The sequence below is a fragment of the Lithobates pipiens genome, unplaced genomic scaffold, assembly GCF_037356315.1.
Source record: "Lithobates pipiens isolate NorthernLeopardFrog02 unplaced genomic scaffold, aLitPip1_a1.2 Scaffold_18, whole genome shotgun sequence".
Classification (NCBI taxonomy): domain Eukaryota; kingdom Metazoa; phylum Chordata; class Amphibia; order Anura; family Ranidae; genus Lithobates; species Lithobates pipiens.
This window is the reverse complement of record NW_027507758.1, coordinates 359,957,444-359,982,234: the sequence shown is the minus strand read 5'-3', so window position 1 is coordinate 359,982,234 and position 24,791 is coordinate 359,957,444. Positions and strand designations below refer to the sequence as shown.

At 41.7% G+C, this 24,791-nt stretch overlaps 1 protein-coding gene across 1 annotated transcript in view; it reads right to left on the bottom strand.

Moving 5' to 3' along the window:
- Positions 1-3,883: 3,883 nt before the first annotated feature.
- Positions 3,884-24,791, bottom strand: part of TMEM207 (transmembrane protein 207) — a 36,936-nt gene continuing 16,028 nt past the window's right edge. Inside the window, exons 2-5 of the mRNA XM_077490310.1 lie at positions 21,741-21,775; positions 21,612-21,656; positions 5,024-5,160; positions 3,884-4,744 (exon numbers count right to left, since the gene is read on the bottom strand). Coding sequence (XP_077346436.1) covers positions 4,587-4,744; positions 5,024-5,160; positions 21,612-21,656; positions 21,741-21,775 — 375 coding nt within the window. The 3' untranslated portion in view covers positions 3,884-4,586. The remainder of the gene's footprint in view (positions 4,745-5,023; positions 5,161-21,611; positions 21,657-21,740; positions 21,776-24,791) is intronic.

Sequence of the window (24,791 nt, the reverse complement as noted above, 5' to 3'; positions counted from 1 at the left end):
CCTAAGATCAGACCCATTTTAAAATGCAACAAAGAAAATATGGAGGTCCTACGGGAACATTGGCATTTGCTAATACAGGAAGGCGCTATTAGACATTTTGTCAGTCCAAGTCCTCACATTACCTTTAATGTGCTTGTGAGGCATCCTCATATTGAGTCACTTTGACAAACAAAATGGATCTGACCTATGTGGGACACATTCCCCGGGTACACATCGATGTGGCCATGGTGAGTATTTTCTGTATTTATTTACTCTCAAGGATCCTCTAACAATTGGATCTGTTACCATTAGGCCCAAACACTTTGCTAATTGTGAAACTAAGGGTATTGTCTATCTTATAATGGGTGGTTTCAATGCCTTTTACATGAAGAAAACGAAATGTATGTTTTGACAACGTATTAAAGAACGTATGATGTCCGGGATGGTATTCTGGAAAGTCCTATAGCGAGGCACTTCAAGGAATGCCCATGATGTAACCTGAGTAACATGTTTCATGGCCATTGATAGAATACACCCCAATCCCCGGGGTGGAAATTTTTATAATGCAATTTTGCATTCAGAGTCACGGTGGATTTTTAGCTTTAGGGTTGGCACTCCCCCTGGCCTGAATGGATTTGTGAGTTATGCCCCATTTCTTGAGGACTGACATCTCACTCTTTGTATTTTCTTGTGTCCCTCTGAGTTTTACCATTTTCTCAATTTTCCGATTATCTCTGTTGCTATATGGGATATGACATCAAGCAGCTATTGACTGTAAGCCCTGGACACAGATTGGGGGTAACGTGGTGTTTTGCTGTTTCTCAACCTTGGATGTGTATGTGCTAGGTCTCATGTGGCCTGGTGTATATTTATGTTCATGACTATCAGATTATTCTGTAGTATTGGCTGTGTGTTGTCCTGGTGGGATGGAGTTTTGGTGCCTCTTGTCCCTTCTCCTCTGCTCCTTGCTTTTGGAGGTGCATCCCTGGATTGCCCTTATTTGGCCTGTTGGTATGGGGATGGTATCTGGCCTCCTTGTTAGGGCCGAGCGTTGTACCCTTTTGGACATTGGGTGTATTAACCTGGCAGGCAGGGTCCACTTGGGGGTTGTGGTATGACATTTTCTTTGGGTGGTGGATGCACTCTGTTGTGCCTGTCTTGATGTCACTTGCAGCGTGGAAGTTTTTTTTTACCTGTGTGGTCACAAATGCATGCACTTCCGGTTTTGGTGGCCATTTTGGGACCGGGTGTTGTGACGTCATTTCCGCTACCAGGTGGGTCTTGACATCACTTCTTTTGTTTTGTTTGGACTCACATCCTTGTAGTGGTGGCTTTGTTTCTGACTGTGGGGATGAGTCTGGCACCATTTTAGAATGTGTGGAGTACTCACCAGCATTCCCCTCCCTCTGCTTGAATTAATGGATGGATATTTGTTTATTGCCTACATGAGAGAGGACCCACCCAATGCCCCTTTGACCTCCTATATTTGTGCTTATAAGGGCTGATCTATGTGGGGTGTATTCACTGGATGAGTGGGAACTTGGGAGGCATTTTTGTTACTTGTGGTGCCACTGCTCACTTTTTGCTTCCAGCTTATTTGACCAATTTTGGAATAATTCTTGGGTGGTCCTCTTGTTATTGGTAAATTTGATTTGTCTCTCTCCCTGGTTGCTATGAATGAGATAATGGAAGTTTTTGTTCACCTTATTCATGGTTTTGATAGAGTGGTAATCATCTTTTATGATCTATTGCAGTATACATGGGACCTTTGTGATATTTCTACACCCTGGGTATTATTTGAGCACTGGCACCAACGTTTATACACCTCTCACATATGTAGGAAAATCTAATGGGATTTTGAAGAGACCTTCTTGTGTCAGTGTATCTTCACTCCTTTTTATGCTCCAAATGTGGGAGCTTGTTTATCAAGGTGAGAGTGTCTTAACACTTACTACATAGCACTCCACACTGGTTCCTTATTTATTTATTTTTAGAACATTCCTCTTTGGTTCTTCCTAATATGGAGCAAATACCCTGTGTGAAGTGTGGGAAACCTGGTATCGATTGTTTTCTAATGCTGATAGATGTCTTCCCTTAGCCTAAACACATTTATATACAATTACAGGACAGCAAGCAGCAGCAAAGTCAATGGAACAAGCCGCGGTCATACACAGGGCAGCAAAATAAGCAGGTAAACAGGGATAAGCCAACGGTCAAGCCAGGGTAAACACAGATCAGACGGGTCAAGGCAAGTCGGGTTGTTAACAGGTGTCCAAGACAACAGGAACAAGAACTAAGGAACACACAAGAAGCTGAAGATCATGCAGCAGTTGGTCCCTGCTGCAGCAGGCTTTAAATAGGACACTGGCACCTCTCACATATTGCACGCACATTGCTGCACACGTGCACGCCTTGGCGCGCATTGCAAGCATGTTGGCGCGTGCACACGTGCACACTGGCGAATATGTTGTCCTGCCCGTTCTTGCCCATGTGCGTGCACATGTGCATTAGCATTGGAGAATTTGTATTTGCAGATCCATGATTCTGCTGGCCATTGATGCCAGTTCTCCAGCAGGTTGGTCCCTGTCAGTCTAGATGTGGTGGCTGCATTAAAATGGTTCTAATGGCTGAAGGTTTTTTTACCTTCATGCATTCTATGCATGAAGGTTAAAAACCTTTTGTTGTGCAGCAGCCCCCCCCCCCAACCCCCTAATACTTACCTGAGCTCTCTCTCAATCCAGTGATGTGCACAAGAGCATTGGCTCCCTGGGGACTCTTCCTCCTCATTGGCTCCCGCTGCTGTCAATCACCTCCAGTGAGGCAATGAGGAGAGAGAGGGGATGGGGCCAAGCTGTTCTGTGTGTCTGAATGGATACACAGAGCAGTGGCTCAGGAGCATGCCTGCTTGGGTGCCCCCATTGCAAGCTGCTTGCTCTGGGGACACTCAAAAGGAGGGAGCATCAGGAGTGCCTGCAGGGGACCCGAGAAGAGGAGGATTGGGGCTGCTCTGTGCAAAAGCAGGTAAGTACAACATGTTTTTTTTTTGGGGGGTGGCTTTAATATCACTTTATTTTCTTTTTTCTGCTTTCCTTTGAAGATCATACCATTAGCACACTGCCTGTCTTAGGGTGACAATGCTTACTTACTGTATGATATCTATGGAGGCACAGCATTATTAACCTAGGACAGGAAGCGTTTGGGACTACAGGACAATTTCCCCTTTTCTCATCTCCATAACATTTAGGGGAGAAGTAAACTGGGCAGGGCTAACAATGATTGGGAGAGCATAGCAGAGATCAAAGGTCAGGACGTTAGGAGCACACTGGATCTTTGACAGGATCAACTGGTATATTTCTACAATTTGGAAACAAAGCTTGGTAACTTACTGAATTTGTTTTTGATTTGCCCTGGCATAAACTTCAAAATGTTTTTTTTTTTTTTTCTTGCAGAACACCAGTAAAATTAGTTTTTAGCTGCTATACCTTACCATATAGCATAAACACTACCAACTTGTGTACTACTTTGTATTTTAATAATTTGAGAAATCCATTGCTATAGAGAGATATGACTTTGTTTTCTTTGGGTACTTTCTCCTTCACAAATTATAGTTAACGAATTTCTAATTGCTTCATTACTTACACCTAAGTGATAATGGTGTAGAATGCACACCAGTGTCATATCTTTTAAAATAATCAATATTAATAGTCAAGCTATGCTCATTAGTATGCAAGAATTAACCAATGACATTTATTACCATGCTTAGTTTTGACAATCTCATATAAAGAGCAGGATTTTTTTTTGTGTGTGTGTGTGTGTGTTTAGATTGATAAACAGAAAGGAACAAAATGGTGCAGTGCAGCAAAACAGATTTTTCTGTGTTTAAGATCACAATACACCAAGTAAGAACGATCAAAACTTTTATTCACATTTACAGTTTGGCTAATAGCTAACTGTTCAAGTTTATTAGTGTCTTTTTACAGATAACAACTAAAATTTATTGACTACTTAATGTACAAATAAAATTCTCACAAACATTTCTGTATATTATGCATGAAGGAGTATACCTTTTTTTTTCCATTTGGCTTGAATACTGAGATGATGTAATTACAAGTATAGAAATAATTTCTAAACCTTTTTTTCTAGTCTAAAGTGCAAGTAGTTTTTTTTTTTTTTTCCATAAAGGCAAAAGCTATGTGCAATGTGCAGTAACCACAGAAACCAACATTTCTCGACTAGCTAAAATCTAAGTTCTCATTATGATGCTTCACTGAACAATCATTATTTAGATGAGTTAAAGGAGATGCCCAAAAGGTAAGGTCTGGTTGAGTAAAGTGAGGCAGACAGTGAGCATTTAGCTCTGTTCCTCAATTCATTTGATCCTAATAATTAAATACCTGGTATTAGGATTTTCTACGCTCAACTTCCTGGGCCAACCTTTGCCTTTACTGGACCCAGTTCCATGGAAAGTGATTAAAAGAATATGTGACCCTAAGGCAGGTAAAGATATAGGCTGACAGCTTGTGAAAGATAACACTCTCCTCATCCAACTTTAATAATCCCAAAGTGGACTTCTCCTTTGCTTCAGAAAGCTAATAAATTAATTCTCGTCATAATTCTAGCTGGGCTTTATTTGTCGAAAACAGTTCTTCATAGGAAGGAGGGGCTCCACACTCTAGCCCCCCAAGATTTACAGCACAAAATGCGGTATCTGAAGTTTCATGTGAAGTCCATGTCTCATAATTAGAATGTTTTGAAATTTCTTTTCCTAGAAGAAAAAAAAGGCTGCTTTTATTTATTTAATTTTTTTTTTTTTACACAGATGATATATGTAAAAAGAATGTGTGCACCACCTACTGTACATCAAGTGTAAATTTCATGAACTTTAACTGTGTTCTCAATAAATGTTCTAGTCAATGCATGAATATACTCACTGCTGAAGTTATCAATATTTAATCATTTTTCTTTATCGGCAAGGCTATTGTGTAAAGATTTACACCACTTGATAATACATTTAGCTCAATGCACAATTGTTGTTCATTATTACCCTGTAAGGAATCCAAGCCACTTAATGTGACAACAGTAACCATTTTTCTGGAGAGTCTTCTTCTCTTTGTCTGACACTGAAGGCAACAGTCCACCAAACAACGGACCAACACAATCAGAAGCACAACCAGGAATATCCTGCAACATATAACACATACATATGGAACATACACTACATATGGACCATTAAATCAGTTGTATGGCTATATATGGATAACGTTTAAAGGCTAAGCCAAAAAGTATATAATATGTATAACCTTGGGCTTCAGTGGTATAACTAAATCCTATTCTTCGCAGATGAAATATTGCGTAGACAATATTTTAAGAAATGTTTCTTTGCATGTTTTCAGTTTAATAACAAACTTTTGATGTTTTTCAGTGCTATAAAATTGTGACAATTGTATTATGAACACATTCAGAATTAAAATATTTGTCCTGGATAATCTTCATTTTTTTCAGATCTAGTTTTACTTTAACTGTAGCCTACAGTAAAATAACTGTATTGAACTCATTTGGTAAGCCAAATAAAAAAAAAGTGTAAATGCAGGTAGGTTAATTGGCTTCTGTCCAAAATTGGCCCTAGTACTGTGTATGAATGGGGACCTTGGATTGTGGGCTCCTTGAGGATAGGGATGTGGGTGTAGCAATGTACAGGGAAAGGGACAATTGTAGACACTCACTCAGGTTGAACTGGATGGACTGGTGTCTTTATTCAACCTAACTATGAAACTAACTATGAAACTATGAATAACCTATAGCAACCTAACCTTATAGCCTCTAATCAGAATTTATATTTTGTTTTTGCAAAGGAAATCAGATTATTTTGGTAAAGGTCACTAGGTTAAACTGCATACAATGTTACCATTCTTTTTTCCTGTGCTATGTGAAAGCAAATCAACTAGACCAGCTATTCCCAACCAGGGTTCCATGGAACCCTTGGGTTCCTTCAGGGGTTGCTAGGGGTTCCTTCTGCTGTGACTTGTTTACCTCCCATCTCCCATCATGCCTGCATAGTTCCAGGCCAACACTACTTGGCAGAGTCAGCATCATAGCACCATTTTTTTTAAGGAGGGCATTCTGACCATCACTGAAAGGAGGCCATTCTTCCCACTGACTACCAATATAAGGGGATTTTTCCACTGACCCCAAATAAATTAGTATTTTGCAGGGATTTCCCGAGGCCTGAAAATAAGGGTAATGGTTCTTCTGTGGTAAAAAGTTTGAGAAAGTCTGCCCTAGGCTGTGCAATGTCTGCTTAGAAATGGTTGTACTCTCCATAGACATCTGAAAGGTATGACTCAGCTTGAAGACATCAGAGAAGTTTATTCATGAATGCTTGACAGATCTTGGTAGACTGATCAGTTAGCCCACGTACACACGGGCGGAGATTTTGGCAACCAAATCCTTAGGATTTTGCCCGTCAGATTTAGTCTGACGGATTGTGTCCGAAACTGTTGCATACACACGGTCGGGCCAAGTTGTCTGATTTCGCGGTTGCCAAGAACGCGGTGACGTAAGCCGTGTACGGCGGGACTAGAAAAAGGAAGTTAAGCACCACGTCCGCCACCCTTTGGGCTCCTTCTGCTGATCTCGTGTTTTAGTAGAAGTTTGGTGAAAGACGATTCGCGCTTTTCAGATTAGTGATTCAGATCGCTACTGCTCTTCAGTTTCTGCTTGTCTTTGCGTATCTGATAATCAGTGCGTGCAGTCATTAAGTATTTGCTTCTCATTGTGGACCATATCTTGGTATAGTACACTTTGAAAAGCATTTTTTATTGTCTGCTTGCTTCTGCTATTCAGGTCGTCCTTTCAGGCCTTGCTGTTTAGCGTTGCTTTCTGGTGTCCGTTCTGACCAGCCGACCGTTTTCAAAACATGTTTTGTCTACGTACTCATCGTACAGTTTGTGCTGTGCAGGGGTTCTTACTTTGACTTTGACATAAGCCAAAGGGCTTGTGTCAAAGTCAAAGTAAGAACCCCTGCACAGCACAAACTGTACGATGAGTACGTAGATGAAACATGTTTGGACGACCAAGAATTGGTTGCGCCAGCGTCACCAGTTCTCCCACATGCCTTTGCTCCGTGAGATCCGCGAGAATAATCCTGATCATTTCTGGATTACTCTCAGGATGACGGACCCCGTTTTTCACTGTCTGCTGGCTTTGCTGTCACCTTATATCACCAGGCAGGATACCTGCATGCAGCAAGCCATCACTCCGGAGCCGAGGCTCATCGCCACGTTGCGCTACTTGGCGACAGGGAGAAGCCTTCAGAACCTCAAGTTCTCTACAGGCATCTCCCCCCAGGCTCTGGGGATCATTATTCCAGAGACCTGTTCTGCCATCATTCAGCTCCTGCTGAAGGAGTATATTATGCTAATTTTTAGCCTTAAACATTACATTCTATGTATTTCATGATTGCTAATGTCTTGCATTTCTTTCCTCATTCCCTAATTACCATCATTGCAATATGCTCTAATTCATATGCTCTGCCCCTTTGTCCTCATGCAGATTTGCCTCACTAACTTCCCCACCATGCTCTTCTTGGCCCCTAAAACTATAGTCTAGTCACTTGACAATGTCTTTTGTCAGCTCCATAGTATTGCTTTCCCCTAAACACCCCCTAAAATCTCTACACATGTGATGTGTGTGCTTCAATTCATGCAAAGTGACCTTTTTATTGTTTTTTGGAGTTGTGCCAAACTCATTAGTAACCCCCCTCCCCCCAACTGCTAGCTCAGCTGATAGCAATCTTCTCTCTGATGACTTGACCCAACCCAATACACACTCTAAATACCTTTTTCATGATAACATTTATGGACAAATTCACCAAAGCATGTAGTGTAAGGGCCTCAATACTTTCAAATGCTATTTTGTTTTTTTTAACACATACATTTTCTTGCTATGTAATAGCAGAATGTCAACATGTGCTTCCATTTTGTTATTATGACACTTCTTACCTGTCCGGTGGGCTGCCAATAGTGTAACTAAGGAGGGGCTTCACAAAGTATCACACATTATTTAGGCATTCAGCTCTCAATCAAGTGGACAGGGTTACCTCTCCTAAACATCCCCCCTCATTTTTTAGCAAGGGCCCATCAGATGGGGGGGGATGGGGGGGTTAGGACTCTCATAAGGGGACCTTATACTTTAGGCTTTAAATACTCATTTCAAAAAATGTTATACTATTTTTGTCCAAAAATGTGGGTGTCTAATCTGCTTGCAATGTTGATTTGTAAAATCACTAGTTTTTTTTCTTGTGTCACTACACAGTGTCCTTCAACGCAACAGGAATGGCAGACTGTGGCCTCCCACTTTGCCATTTTTCGTCAAGTTGTGCCTTTTTCAGCGACAGTGCAAACCCAAGTTCAGAGTGAGATGAGGGGACAGTCTCTTCTTCAGATAATCTTATTATGTTGTGGGTCTGCTACACACACACCTTCTTTTTGTTAACTAATGTGTAGTGCATTACTGATCTAAATAATGCTCATTTTCAGCACCCTGGCAGGAAAATGGCATGATTGTCCAAATTTACACCTCACTCTGGGTGCTTTTTACTAAAGGCGCATCCACTATGCACTACAAGTGCACTGCAAAAGTACACCTGAAACTGCACTTGGAGTGCAAAGTGGAGTTGCCTTTAGTAAATTGCACTCCTTCTCAGCACAAACTCAAATTTCACTACAAATACATTTTAATCTCAATGAAAAAGGAAGCCACACATTGTTGAGAATTAAACTTTTTAATACAAGCACATTCATATGTGTGTTTAGTAAAGGTTTTTACAACAAACCAAGATATTTTGGGTATCCAAAACCCAGTTTAATCATATTTATTTTTTACTTGTTTTTTTGTGTAAACAGGCATGTATCAAACCGTAAAATACAGAACACAGGAACTTACAAAGTTCAACTTGGAAAAGTGAAGACAATATCAGACCTGAGTATGTACAAACTGGGCTGATATTGCCTTCATCACATGGAGTGTGACCCCTGAAAAATACAAATTTGGAAGATGCACACAGTGTGTCAACATGTGCTATCTCCCATCATGGGGGATCAATGTACATGCTTTGGGGCTGCAACCCCTTCATCTCAGACACTTTCCACAAAACATGTACATTGATCCCCCATGATGGGAGATAGCGCATGTTTACACACTCTGTGCATCTTCCAAATTTGGAATTATGCAAAATACAACATTATTTTTTTAAAAGCAAAAATAAAACCCTATCTAGTTTTTTCGTTTTCACACTCTCCCAAAAACATCAATGATGTTCTTCATTTTATTTTTAACATCATTGATGTTTTGTTGTACAATTTCCAAATCCCTATTGCACCCCATTATCTCCCCGATCAAGATCTGGGCACTTTCACTAGTAAAACAGGAATCTTCCTCCACATCACCTAGAAAAAAAACAGACAAACACACCATGTAATCCAAATATGGTGATATACATTGATGAGCTTACCGGAAGCTGTGTTCTCCGACACTCACCTGTTGTGGTGACAATTTGGCCAACCTCCACAATCTCTCCTTCTTCCTCCTCCTCCTGCTCCTGCTCCTGCTCCTCTGTTTCTTCTTTTGGAAGTTGCCCTTCTTTGGGAGGAGAGTGGTCCCTGGTGTCCTCATGGTGTCTGGTGTCCTCATACTTGCAGAGTCTTCTCTCCCCTATGAGAATGTAAACAAAGATTAATTAGCACACAGAGGGCATAAATAGGAATCTGAAACATTGCTTGGAAGTGTTGTACAATTGTGTTTTTGGGCCGAGTTACAAGGTGAAAACATTATTGGGGCCACTTTGTTAAGCTGGAATACTTACCTGCAGAACGATGCTTCATACGAACGAACGAAACCATGACCTTGAAAGTGGTCATTTTAAAATGCACAACATGAAATCAAAGCACATGGAGCATGTATGCAAGCAAGAATAATCATATGAACACACGACAACTACTTACTTTTTTAAGAACACGCTTGATCCTTAGGTACTGCTCGTGCTCCCTCAGTTTCAGGTCTGACCAGCGTTTTCTCAGTTGATCCTTGGATTGGCGTACCCCAAAATTCTTCAGAAGACTCTTCACAACTTTATTCATGATCTTGGCCTTTCTGATATTTGGGTTTGGGTAAGGTCCATACTTCCCATCATAGTCGGTCCTGTTCAATATGTCGACCATCTCCAACATCTCTCCAAAAGACATATTTGAGGCCTTAAATCTTGTCTTCCAGGATCGGGACATTTCAGGCTCCGGGCTTTCCTCACCCTCCTCCTCGTTAGTGGAACTATTATTGCACACCTGCGTTCTCTCCGCCATGTGCTCTCCTCACTGCGCGGGAAGCGAAGGGGCGGGGAATAGTCTGGAAAGAACGTCAGGGGCGGGCGGAGTTTCACGCATGCACACTGTATATAAAACGCCACACATGTGTATCGTCCGTACGATCTGGGAGGAGAGTGTGAGTCACGGACGCGGCGAACGTCGAAATGAAGGGAACATTTTTAACTTTGTGCTTCACTAGACTAGACTGCTTGTATCTAGGCCACTGTTGGGACAAGATTAGGATTGATTTTAATTGCATTATTAGTATTTGAGGGTTTGTCTTGTGTTGTGTCTTGCAGACAAAATGGACCCATTCAACAATCCCAACTTTATGGGGCTATTCCTCAAGCTCTACATGGAGATGTCCTGCCTGTGGCAGTTCCACAACAAGTTTTATTATGACAGATCAAAGAGGAACGCAGCACTGGAGAAACTGCTTGCTTTGGTGCAGATCAGGGTCCCCACGACAGACATGACATATCTGAATCGCAAAATTGTGGCCATGAAGCTCACATATTTCAGGGAGAGAAAGAAGCACCTGGAGTCCTTATGAGCAGGAGATCCAGATGCTGTTTATTACCCCAGGATGGTGCACTTTGACAGGCTGCATTTTCTGGTAGACCAGGGGGTACCCAGGCCACCACTCAGGCCACCACTCTCCAGGCTTCCTCCAAGGCATCCTTCACCCCCAGCTGAGGCTTCTGATGTCCAACCTGGGCCTTCCAGGCAGCACCATGTGGTGGGGCCCAGCTTGAGACAGGTATTGCATTGTTGAACATATTTCTTGTGTTACATTTAATGATGTTAACTAGATGTTCTTATTGATCAGTAAGTTGAGATTTCTTCAAGTGGTTTACATCTCAATAGACAGTAGTGACCAAAAATGACTGGGACGGGAAAGAAAAATGCTGGTGTCAGAATGATAGTCTGTTCTATTTGGTAACAGTCAAATAGCAAAAGCCAGGAGCACAAAATGTTGTGATTGATGATCAAAAAACTAAAACTATGTCCCCTGTGGCAAGTGGCAGCCAGGAGGTCCACTACCGCCCTCCTTCTCCTCCTGCCCCAGCTACAGGAGCCCAGCCACAGCCTGGAAGGATGCCTGGTGGGAAGTCCCAAAGGAAGACCAGAGAGTGATGGCCTGGGATGAGTCTGGTGTGCCAGAAGATGCAGCCTCTTCAAGATCACCATCCTGGGGACAGAAATGTCATCTGAATTTCCTGCTCTCTAGGACTTCAGGAGCAGACTTCTCTCCCTGAGATATGTACTCCTCAGGCCACCAATTTTTTTATATGTAATTTAGTCATGTCTACCCTGGGGGCCAAAGGCTGCACCAAAGTTAAAAAGTTTCTCGAGTGCTGCGTTCCTATTTTTATTTTCGAGCAAACAAAATAAATTTTATTTTTGTTTGATGAAATACTTGTGTAATGTGTTTTCCTTTAAAAAGTAGAGTTTATTTGTGAGCAGGCAGGTACATTTCCAAAATACAAAGTGAACTAAATAACAAGGGGTACCAACACTAAACAACCTCCTGTAGATTAAAAAAAGAAAAAGAAAATCTAAAAAATACAATAATGTTGTCGTTGTAAGTTTACACCCAAAAATAAAAAGTAAAAAAAAGGAGAAATGAGCAGTGTCTTTAAAGGAGATTTTTAGGGAATCCCCCCCCAAAAAAACATCCAAAAAATAAACAAAAAAACAAACATTGTGTAGATGTGACTTAAAATAAAATTGTATTGCTGAAATGGTTAAAAAAGAGTAATGAAATCCATTCGGGAGAAGTGTGTGTGACTATGAGCATCAAAAGAAGTTGGTTCTTGCAGCATTGTAAAGAACAAGAGAATGAGCTTGATGAATGATTTTTTAACATTGCAGCGTGACGAATGTGCTATATCGCTTACGAGCAGTAGTTTTACCTGAACGAGCGCTTCCGTGTCGGAATTTGAATGTGAGCATGCGTGGCACTTGGTCCGATGAAAATGTTCTACACATGATTGGATTAGGTCTGTCCGGCCCAGTTGGTTGGGAAATATTTCCAACATGTTGGAAAATTGGGTCGGATGGAGATTCGGACGGAATCAGTCCGATGCAGACCACACACAGTCGGATTATCTGACAACACGGTCCGATAAGACTAATTCCAACAGATTCTCCGACCGTGTGTACAAGGGCTTAGGCTAGTACGTATAACAATAGCTAAGTCCTCAGAGGAGGAGCCAAGACAGGTGGCTAATCAGCCATTTTCCTTAGGAAAACAAAGAATGGGCTAATAAATCAGTTATATTTCAAAACTACGGAAGTGAGAGAGAATCAATTGGTAAACTTCTGTGTGAGTGTACATGAAATTGTATGTCCAGTTATAATTCATTAGAATGTTGGAAGAAACACATATATGAATGCATTTAATTACATTTACATTTTGTTCCTTTGACCAATGGGTTACCTAGGGTAATCAATAGCATTACTGGGATAAGAGTAATTATTTCCATAAAATTCCCTGTGTGTTAAATTTCCCTGAAGTGGTGTCACAGTGGTAGGGGATCCTCTGTGTCACTAGATGAATGCAGGCCCTAAAGAGGTCTCAGGTGCTGGATCAATTGCCTAGTGTTCAGGGTTGCCAATCATTTGTATTTCAATAAACTGATTTAAAAAAAAACCCACACTGATTTCTCCTGTCTATAAAATTTCGTAAAAATACAGATGTTGTCAGTGCAGAATTTCATCCTCTCCCAGTGATCAAATGTCTCCAGGCCCCAGTCTCCCTGCATGAAGAGCACAGATGCTGCATGATCTCCCCTGCCTCCCATCTTATCACCTGTGTCCATCCAGCCCCACACTAAAACCCCCAGCATGCAATGGGATAGCACAGTACCTGTGAAAGCGGTTCTGTGAGAGCTGGGTGGAAGGTTTGAAACAGTGGGTGCAGCTGATCCTGTCTGCTAGCTGCTACAGTCTGAGCCTTAGGGGAACCAGCCTGGGATAGGCATAATTGGTGAGCACGTCTTTTGAACACTGATCACTCTCCCCTCTCTATCCCCCCCTCCCCGGCCCATCCCTTTCCTCTCTTTACCCCCACCTCCCTTCTCTCTCTCCTCCCTCTTTCTCTCCCTCCCCCCTCTATTTCTCCTCACTTTCTCTACCCTCCTCCCCAGCCTTTCTCTCTCTCCTTCACTCCTCCCTTCTCTCTCTCTCTCTCTGACTCCCCTCTGCACTTTCTCCCCTACCCTCTCTTGCCTCGCTCTTTCTTTTTCTCTCCCTCAGCCCCCTCCCTCTCTCTTACCCACCCCTCTCTCCCTTACATCTCTTTACCTTACCCCTCTCTCTCTTTCCTTCACGCCTCTCTCTCTTCCTCACACCCCCTCTCCTTTCACTCTCTCCTCTTATTTTCTCACTTAGTTCACCCCCTCTCCTTTCACTCTCTCCTCTTATTTTCTCACTTAGTTCACCCCCTCTCCTTTCACTCTCTCCTCTTATTTTCTCACTTAATTCACCCCCTTCTCGCAACCCTTCTCTCCCCTCTTCCCTCCCTCTCCCCTCTCTGTCTCTCTCTCTGTTTCCCTACCCCCCCACCACTATTATCCTGGCTTCTGCACTCTACCCGCTGTGTTGTATGTTACTTACTCCTGACCTCTGCACTCTATACATGTTGTATGTTACATAGTACTGACCAAAGTGTTCAACTGTTCGTCTTTAGGCTCAGTCAGACAAAGTAATATCTTTTGGATGCAGAAAAGCATATGTAATTTAATTCATTTTTTGTCCTGAGGTTTATATGTATCTGTGAGACTGACAAAGAAATTAGGAGTACAAGGACTGTGGTATATGTGTGCAGGCTATACCAATGACTAGTCTCAAGGTCTTGCTTATTCATCCCTCTTTAAGCCTCTAAAACTGTTATGCCACGTACACACGATCAGACTTTCCAGCGGACCAGAGTCCGTCGGACAATTTGATCGTGTGTGGGCTCCAGTGGACTTTTTCTTCCCAAAAGTCCGGCAGACCTAGAAATAAGATTGGCTTCAAATTTGTCCGCCGGACTCAGCTTTTAGCGGACAATCCGTTCATCTGTGTGCTAGTCCAATGGACTAAAACCGACGCTAGGGCAGCTATTGGCTACTGGCTATGAACTTCCTTATTCTACGTCATCACGTTCGAATCAGTCAGACATTTAGAGTGATCGTGTGTGGCCAAGTCCGTTTGTTTGAAAGTCCAGCGGATCTCAGCTGCAAAGTCCGTCGGATTGTCCGCCGGACCAAGTCCATTGAAAGGTCTGGTCGTGTGTACGCGGCATTAGGCTCAACCTGACCATAACCATAATTTTCCAAATACTACATGCACTGCAGAACTTGTTTTTCACCTGCATTCCAGGGTTCTCCAGGTCTTTCATAACAATATATAATATTATAGTATAGAAATTGTTTATGAAACAGTGACCCAACCCACATGACGTCACAGTCCCTGAGGATGCTGGGACTGTGACATCATAAGGGGCATGGTCACCATGGGACATCACCAGGTGACCCAGCCCCTTATCCCTATATAAGTCGCCGCACAACGCGTCCCTGCCATTACTGCCAGAGAGAGCGTCATGTCAACATCGGAAGAAGGAAGAAGAAGCAGAAGCAGAAGGCAGCGGCGACAGCGTCATGACCTGGCCAACGCTAGTAAAAGACCTGGAAGAAGAAAGTGGAGGCCAGGCAAGAAGAAACGAAGAGCAGTACAAGACCCCCGAAGAGCGGGACAAGACCCCTGAAGAGTGGGACAAGACCCCCGAAGTCGGAAGGAGACTCCCAGACGGCGGCGGCAATGAAGGAGAAATCCGGGCTCCTCCGCTAGTAAAAGAGCTAGCAAAAGAGCAGACTATAGTGGAGGAGTCCAGTGAGAAGACCCCCGAAGATGGAAGAAGACTCCCGGAGCTGTCTAATAAAGTATTTTAAAAACCTGTGTTTTTTTATGTACACTTTTTCCCCCAGGTGAATTGGTAGGGGTATAGCGTACCCCATACTCATTCACATAGGGTAGGGGGCTGGAATCTAAGGGTCCCCTTATTAAAGGGGACTCCCGGATTCTGATAAGCCCCCTGCCCGCAGACCCCAACAACCAACGGCCAGGGTTGTCGGGAAGAGGCCCTTGTCCTCATCAACATGGGGACAAGGTGCTTTGGGGTGGGGGGGCTGCCCCCTCCACCCCAAAGCACCCCCCAGGTTGAGGGCACGCAGCCTGGTACGGCTCGGGGGGGGGCGCTCATTCGTCCCCACCCACTTTCCTGACCGGCTGGGCTGCGTGCTCGGATAAGGGTCTGTTATGGACTTCGGGGGGGCCCCACGCCATTTTTTCGGCATAGGGCTTCCCCTTTAAACCCATACCAGGTGACGGGGCTGGCGAGGTTTCAACCTCGCCGATGGAGGCGGCGACATTGACTTCCATCGGTAGGTTCATAGTCTGGCGGATTTTCCGCTGGACCTAGTCCATCGGAAAAGTCCAGTCGTGTGTGGGCGTGTGTGTGCAGGTCCACTCGTTCGGAGGTACAGCGGAAGTCCACCGGGTTGTCCGCTGGACTAATTCCGCCAGATAGTCTGATTGTGTGTACGTGGCATTAGATTTAGGCCGCGTACACACGGGCGGATTGTCTGCCCAACTAAGTTCGTCAGACAATCCGACAGACAGTCCGTCCAAATTTTGAATGAACGGACTTGACCACACACGATGAACAGACAGTCCGCTGAAAACTTGCGCGATGACGTGTACAGCACGTACGACGGGACTAGAAAAACGACGTCCAATACACTGCAATGCAACCTTCGGCCGTGTAAATCCTTTCTGAGCATGTGCCATACTTAGTCCGTCCAACTTGCCTACACACGAGCGGACTGTCCGCTGAAACCAAGTTTGGACGGACAAAACCAAGTTTGGACGGACAAAATTACGGAAATTCCGAAAGACAAAGTCCATCAGACTGTCCGCTGAAAAAGTCCGCTGAAGCCCACACACGAGCGGATTGTCCGCTGAAACACGGTTCAGCGGACTAAGTTGGGCAGACAATCCGCCCGTGTGTACGCGGCCTTACTAGTATGTATGTCAGCTTTCAATTAAAATGGCAAGCCATCAAATAGTTGATGTCATAGCTGATCACATGTGTAGCACCATGACAACTGCAGATCAAACAGAGGCTAAGATGACATCTTCCTTGACTGTAAAGAATAGGAGGGTTTAGTTCTGCTTTTAGAGTCCATTTACATTAGTACTGGAAATCGTCCAGCTTAAGAGCAACTTTGAATGTGCCTTTGATTCGACTTTACACATAATGAACCTAAGTTGCATCAAAAGTCACACCAAAGTAGTGCAGGCAACTTTTCAAAATTGCTGCAACTTTAGGTCGCACCACTTTGAATGGGTGCCATTGAAAAGAATGGGCTGTCATGTTCAAAGTCGCATGACTAGTTGCACAAATGTGAACAGAGCCTAAGGCTGGGTTCACATATGTGCGAATTGGATGCAGTTTTCTCCGCATTCAATTTGCATGACATGCGAGTTTGCCCGACTATGGAGCCGGTTCACACATGTCCGGGGTGGCCACGGTGCACATTCAAAAAGAGCCCTGTGCGTCTTTGGGTCCAATTCAGGTGAGAATTCAGGCAAAATTTCGGACCTGATTTGCACCTGAACAGTGGACACCATGCTGGGAACTCCAGGCTGCACATATGTGATCCCAGGTCTAAAGCCTCGTAAAAACGCTTAGATTTTTGGATAACCGTACGTGTTTTTTTATGGCATGCTAGTTTCATGTCAAAAGTGAAGAGGTTACTAACAATACAAAAATTTTGTAGGACAGAATACAACATCAGAAGTGATGTAGTGCGTTGAATAGTTTTGTATATATTCTTTCTGAGCATGCGCAGTCTTGCTCTTACGATTTTTTGGGTATATCTCGGGCTGCTATCTCATCCTTGATGGTATCCAAGAGACAATGAGAAAAAGCAGCCACAAGGGACTCATTGTTCCAAGCAACCTCTGCTGCCAGAGTACGGAATTCAATGGCATAGCCGGCAACAGTTCTTGTACTCCGTTTAATGGACATGAGGCACTTGGTAGCAGAAGCGGATTGTGCGCGAATGCCAAATACCCTTTTAAAAGAAGCCACAAACTCAGCGTAACTCAAGACAACAGGTTTTTGCATCTCCCATAGAGAGTTTGCCCAGGCCAAGGCTCTCTCAGAAAGCAAAGATATCATGAAACCTAATTTGCTTCTGTCCGTTGGAAATGTCTCAGGCAGCATCTCAAAGTATATCTCAACCTGGTTGAGAAACCCTCTGCACTGGACTGGATCGTCCCCAAATCGATGCGGATGCGGAGAGGAACCAGAGATACCTCTTATAGATGTAATACTCGAGGCGGGTGCCTGCACAGATACTGGAGCAGCAGCAGGGATGGCCTGCAGCTCAGGTTGTACCGAAGCAGCCACAGTGGGAGATTCCAGGTGAGCCGTGCAACTCAGGAGCGTTTGTAACGCCATGGCAAACTGATCCATGTGGTGATCCTGCTCATCCAAGTATGTATGCATATCAACATTTTCCGATTTAAAAATTCAGGAGGAAAATGCTATATCCATGAAGCATGACAATGTGAACTACATGTCACAATCTTTCAGTAAAAACGGTGCTTACTGAATTGACGAGCATTGCATTCACCTGGTTTGCAGCTACAAATAAGTAAATAATAAGCTGTTGATTTTCTTTGCAGTGCAGCAAAGCAGAAACAAAACACTCAGTCAACAGTGAACATAAAGACCTAGGAAATGTGCTGACACCAGATTGCCTGTACAAAGCTGCATTACTGATATGAGTAATCTAATATTATGTGAGTCCAATCTCATTTCCAGAGAAGCCTATAATTCAGTTTTACCTCTGAATATTCATTTCTAGTCATGACAATACTGATGTTTTAGGGAATAAGTATTATTAGATATTTTGATGAGTGAGTCTCTGCTTTATAGTGCTTTTTCCTATGAAAGTTTTCTTGCTGGAGACCACATTATCTAGTATGTGTGCTTTAATCACCCACAAATCATTACATTTCTACACAATCTGAATAATAATTAAAAATGATTAAATAATAATACTTTTATTAATATAAAAAGCCCTAGTAATTAATACTAATATAAGTGCTAATGAAAAAATGCCCAACAGTATCTGCTTCTTCTGTGCACCCAATCCTTATAAATTGACGTGTGACACTCCACAATCTGGCATTAAATTAAGTGCAAAAAACCTGTCCAACCTTATATCCAGCACAATAAAGTGCATATGCAACGATCTCCTTCGTAACCAGGCCATTTTTTTAATTATGGCACTGCGTTATTTTAAGTGACAATTGTGCGGTTGTGCGACATTGTACACAAGCAAAATTGATGTGCTTTTTTTTCCCACAAATGGAGCTTTATTTTGGTGGTATTTGATCACCTTTGCAGTTTTTATTTTTTACAAACTAGGGGATATTTTTTAACAATATGCACTGTAACTGTACTAATGACACTGGCAGTGAAGGGGTTAACACCGGGGGTGATCAAAGGGTTATGTGTGCTCCTAGTGAATGCTTTCTAACTGCGGGAGGAATGCTGTGACTGGAGGAACACAAAGATCTGTTTAGCAGAAACACAGAATCTCCATCTTCCTCACCCACAGAACAATGGTCCGCCTTGTTTACATAGCCAGACTCCTGTTCCACCTCTCCTGTGAATGATCGTGGGCGACCAGTGGCCACTGTGGCCACCGGACCCGCTGATTGGCTCCCACTGCAGGAGGGGGTTGCGGTGCACGCCCCAGACCCACTGCGCAAAATCACATAACTATATACGTGATTTCGTGCAGGAGGGCTGTTCTGTCGCAGTATATCTGCGCGGGGAAGCCTTTAAGTGGTTAAATTCCAATGAAAGAAATAATATCAGGCTTTCAAAAGGAGTGTCCAGCCTGGCACTTAGGAACTAATGGCATAACAGTAGACTGTATCAGAGCCATGCACCCATTTCACTTCCTGCGTGTGTATGTTTTATTGCTTCCTGATTAAATAAGCAAAAAAAAGCACTTTATTCACTTACTGATTAAACAAGCATTGTAAATTGTAGAGACTTAAGTTGGATATCTTAGTGTTTTACGTTATTTTTATTTAATTTAAGAAAAAACAAATCCAAAACATAAAAATATGCATCAAGTTTCTTCTCCATGAAGGAGGCAAGAGAAAAAGGTGGGGAAGCAGGAAAAAAACTCAAGATTCTAATCCTTTCTCTCCCAAACTCCCCCTCCACCACCAGGTTCCGGTTGTCCTCCCCCTTCATTACCCAACCCACTCCCCCCCCAGCTCCCTATGTTTGTGACATAAGAGCCAAAAAAAAAATATATTTTTTGCCAAAAACCAGGTGTAATAACTTAGGACATTTACACCTCCCCAGTTCTACCCTTACTGTCCTTCACCATTCTCATACCCATTCCTTTTATCCCTCCCTCTCTCGTGATTACCAAATGAGGCTCAAATTTGGCATTCTCAACCCGTGCACCAAAAAAGAAAAACATTTTATTTTATTTTATTCCCTTTCCTTCCTTCTTTCCGTTCCCTCCTTTCCCCTCTATAAAAAAAATGTGCTAAAGGCCAACTGTGATCATTTAGGGGGCAAAACCTTGGGAGGATTATACCTCCCCAGTCCCGCCCTTACCTTTCTATACTATTCCCATACCCATCCCCTTATATCTCTCCCTCTCTTGAGATAACTTATTTATTCCCAGTGTGGGTGTTCTCTATCTGTATACCTAATTCACTAATTAAAAATTATTGTGAGGGAAAGAGAGGAAGGAAGAAAAAAGGGGGGAGTGGATTTGGGGTATCAGGAAGCAGGTGCCCAAATGAGGCTCATTTCATTTCCCATTAGAGATATCAGTAGGGCAGCTGATAAAAAGTACTGTATTCGTTTGGTATAGAGTAGCGCAGATATTGTTATAAATTAAATAAAAGGCATATACCAGTTGCTTCTGAACTATATAATAAAGGAAAAGCCCCCTAGCTTCTTCCAGCCACATCAAAATAGTCAACTAGCCTATCAAAAAAGTGTCCCATAAAAGCATATTTTATCCAGAAAATATTATTAAAAAGCTGAATTGTAGATCTAAAATATGCACCTTAAAGTTATAGGGATCCTTCAGGCAAAAACTAAAATCAGATTGTTCTGTCACATTAGATCATATTATGCAATTTAAAGATAGTACTATTCCTTTACTTTCTGAAAACTAAAATAAAATAGATATAAGGCTTTTGCAATGTGCTAATGTAAGAAATCGCAGGCTTTTAGTACCACTTATTATTAAGTTTTACTACAATCTGTATTTAAGATTAGATTATTTAGCCATTGGTGGCATTAGTATGATCATTATTTAATAGAAGCAAACAAAATGATGTCATGTTTGAAACAAAGCAAAGGTCAGTTTACCCATTAATCAAAGGTTTACGGCCTTAAACTATCTCAGCCAATAAGTAATTCGCATTTAGATCAGTAGACATCTAGTATACCATAATCATATTTCCTCCCTTCCATCCTGGTTAACAATGATATCTCATCATGGTTCTCGCAGCACTCTCCAGGTCACCTCTTACCTGTGATTACACCTCATCTTCCTACAACCCATTTTTCCTTCTGCTCTTTGACCTAAAATATCTGTCTTTTCTCTCTTCCTAATCAATTATAGAGATAATTGAGATATACAAATATAGCTATGAGTGTGTATAAGAGGAGTGGACTTAAAAACTGTATAAAAGCCTCCATGATTGAAGGGATGAAGGAAACAAGGTGATGGGACCCAGTACTTAATTGCTTATTTTTGTGTGTCCAGGTTGGTGGGGGTGGAGAGTAGCTGCTTTAAGTTGTAGGATGATCCCCATGTACTATTACAGTAAAATCAGTAAATGCTAAACTCCCCACTACCACACCATTGTTAGGAATAAGACCATTAGAGGTGTTATATTTTATTTATGTATTACATTGTCCTGAATACTTTGTAGGAACAAACATGTTACAGGAAACATGTTCTTTTCTATCTCATTCTCACTTTTCTGACATTTTTTGACACTTTTATGTCTTGTGTAACACATTTTCTGGAGCCAAAAAATATATATATTTTGGTAATTTTATTTTGTTGTATTTATAAAAAAAAAATCTATAGAAGGTTAATGACAGAAATCTAACCATGTATACATTCAAGGTATTGTCCATATATCACTATGCACACTTACCAAATATACCACAGATGGATGGGCTGTTCAATATAATTGACACATCTAAAATTTAAGAAAATTAGATAGTGAACTATAAGGGAAAGACTTAGAAATAATGACAAACAGCATATAAAACTTTAAACTTACATGTCAGATACGTCACACATACTGGAGCAGGATGGCTGAAAAATATAAAATTATTTATATAATGTATAATACTGTACTGTAGACATCTATATAGACAACACATCCACATTCTACTGTACATGTATATAGGTGTAAAAAACCCCTTTGAACCTATTGGTGGTTTATCTATACTGAATTGCAGAATTGTATTAATATGGTTTTGATCCTGTTTGGTATCATCTGCACAACCACTAAGAGCCTAGGGATATTCAACAGAGAATCAGAAGTCTCCACAACATTTTCTGGCATCTAAAATGGCTTCTCTACGCTTTTATTCGTTTGAATATGCCAACTTTGTGACAAACCTGGAAATTCTGGGATGGGCGAGTATGTGCCTTAGTCCTTATGTAGCATGTGTTGGGAGCATCATGACTTGCCCTGGTACATAGGTCTGGGAAAGGTGTCCATAGGCCTGTGTAAAATCCAACATGTTGTTTTGGAGATTAACATGTATTTGTTTTTTACCTAGTCCATGCTGCCGTACAATCTCCCTTAGATCTGTCGACAATGTAATGTAAGAGCCTCCCTGATTTTATACAACCTCATGGATTGTTTATATAAGACATCACATTTCATGGTTTTCAGAAATTAAAAACAGATTGAACATAACTTGTACTAGAAAGTTGTAATGACTAGCTCTAGACTTCATTATTCAATCATCTGCATATGCATGTTGTATGGACAGCCATTACAAATTTCCTTGGCCTATAAAACAACATATGAAAAACTGATCAAATTTCAGATCGGCATGCAAAAGAAAATAACTGACATGGGCAGGCTTCATACATCAAGAAGTTTTTTTTTCTTTTTTTGCCTTACAATGACCATAAGAAATCTCATTTCCATCTGATGGCTGCCCAACATCATACGATTCAGTCTACATCTTGAATCAGTCCCAACTAATGTCTTAAAAATCAGTTTTATATAATAGGGAGTGCCACAGAAAGGCCCCAATAGGATTCTTATACTTTATTGATTCAGGTTAGAAAAAAAGCATTTTGTTAAGGCCTTGTTCACATAGGCGTACTTAACTACTTCCCTACCGGGCATTTCTCTGCTACATGTAAAAATCATAATAAAAATAATTATTTTTTTGCTAGAAAATTACTTAAAACCCACAACTATTATATATATATATATATATATATTTTTTTTTTATCAGGGGCCCCGGAGAATAAAACAGTGAATTTTGCAATTTTTTTTTTATGTCACACAGTACTTGTGCAGCAGTTTTTCAAACACAAATTTTTGGGGAAAAAAAAAATGTAATGGATTTTAGTGCACGCAAACATAACATAATACCAATTTTGGTAAAATATAAAAGATGATGTTATGCCATGTAAATAGATACTTAACATGTCACGCTTTACATTTGTGTACACCTGTAGAACAGTGCCAAACTACAGTACCTAAAAATCTCCATAGGCGACACTTTAAAAGCTTATACAGGTTTAGAGTTACATAGGGGGTCTCGTGCTAACATAATTGCCCTCGCTATAACATTACATATGCATGCGCAACCTATGTATGCATTTTGCTTTGCACATGAGCATGAGGGGGGGCGAGGGCACTTTCAAAAGTTTACTTACTTTATTAATTTAGTTTACACTTTCTTTAACATTTTTTTAATCATTTTTTTATTATCAAAAGGGATGTAAACATCCTTTATGATAGTAATAAGCAGTGGAATGTCCCCTTTACTGAGAGATCTGGGGTGTATCTCTCCCCCACCCTTGAAAGCCCAAGCCAAAAATGACTTTGTTTACATCCAGTGAAACAGGAAGTGACAAATCAGTTGACGCTTCCAGTTTCTTATACCATGGAGATGATCGGGGATGTTCCAGACCCTGTTCAGCCCTATAGTAAACTGAATCCTAGGCTCCCCGCTGGGACAGGAGAGCCTGGGAAGGCACCGGAGAGGGGTGGGGGGGCACCCCTCCTACCACTTGCAAAAGCAATTTAGTGGCTAATTAGCTGCTAGGATTGCTTTTACGTTACAGAGAATGATGCCTGTAGCTGTAGCGTTGTGTTTCCCACAGGGGGATGCACAGGTATTCCGTGCATTTCCATGTAAGCAGTCCCATTCATGTCAACTGGGACACAGCAGCTGCACAAAGACTGTCTGTTCAGGGACACACATCTACATGGCTCTCAAGTGGAGAGCAGCGGCTTCCCAATTGACATGAATGGTTCTCCCTGCATGGGAATGCAAGAAAAACTAGAATCCACTAACATCTCAACAATCAAAAGTATGCATGATGCAAAATAATTTTAGTATACTTTATTTTAAACATGCCTAATTTTAGTATTTCAGTTTTTAGCCACTACTGAAGATGAAAAGCAATTGCTAGCACGTATTTTACTTTTTGTTACTTTGTTTACTTGTTTTTACAACTTTAAAATTTCTCACATTCTGAGATTACAAAGGCACACTGAGGTTCCATGCACACTAGCATTTTTTTAAGCTTTTAGAAGCTATTATGAACATATTTCTTTTTGCTCTTAGAAGTTAATAGTGGTATCCTATGTGTTCATGCGCACTATTTTATGGCAAAAGCATTTTTCAAGCATTTTTTTTCTTCATGTATTGTAAAAACTTTAATAAAACACTAATGCCGTGTACACACGATCGGAATTTTGGATGGAAAAAGCTCTGATGGTTTTCCAGATGGAATTCCGATGGGATTTCGCTCAAGCTGTCTTGATCACACCAAATTCCGCTCATCAAGAACCCAGTGACGTGCAACACATACGATGGGACTAGAAAAAGGACATTTGATACCCAGTAGCCAATAGCTTCCATCTCGTAGTTGAATATGAGCATGCGTACGTTTTTTTGCGCGTCGGAATTGCATACACACAATCAGAGTTTCTGATAGAAAGTTTTTCTGGCAGAAAAATTGGGAACATGCTCTCAAATTTTAGCTGGCGGGAATTCGGACAGCTAAATTCCGATGGAGCATACACGCGGTCGCATTTTTTGATGAAAAGCTCTCGTCAGTCTTTTGCTGG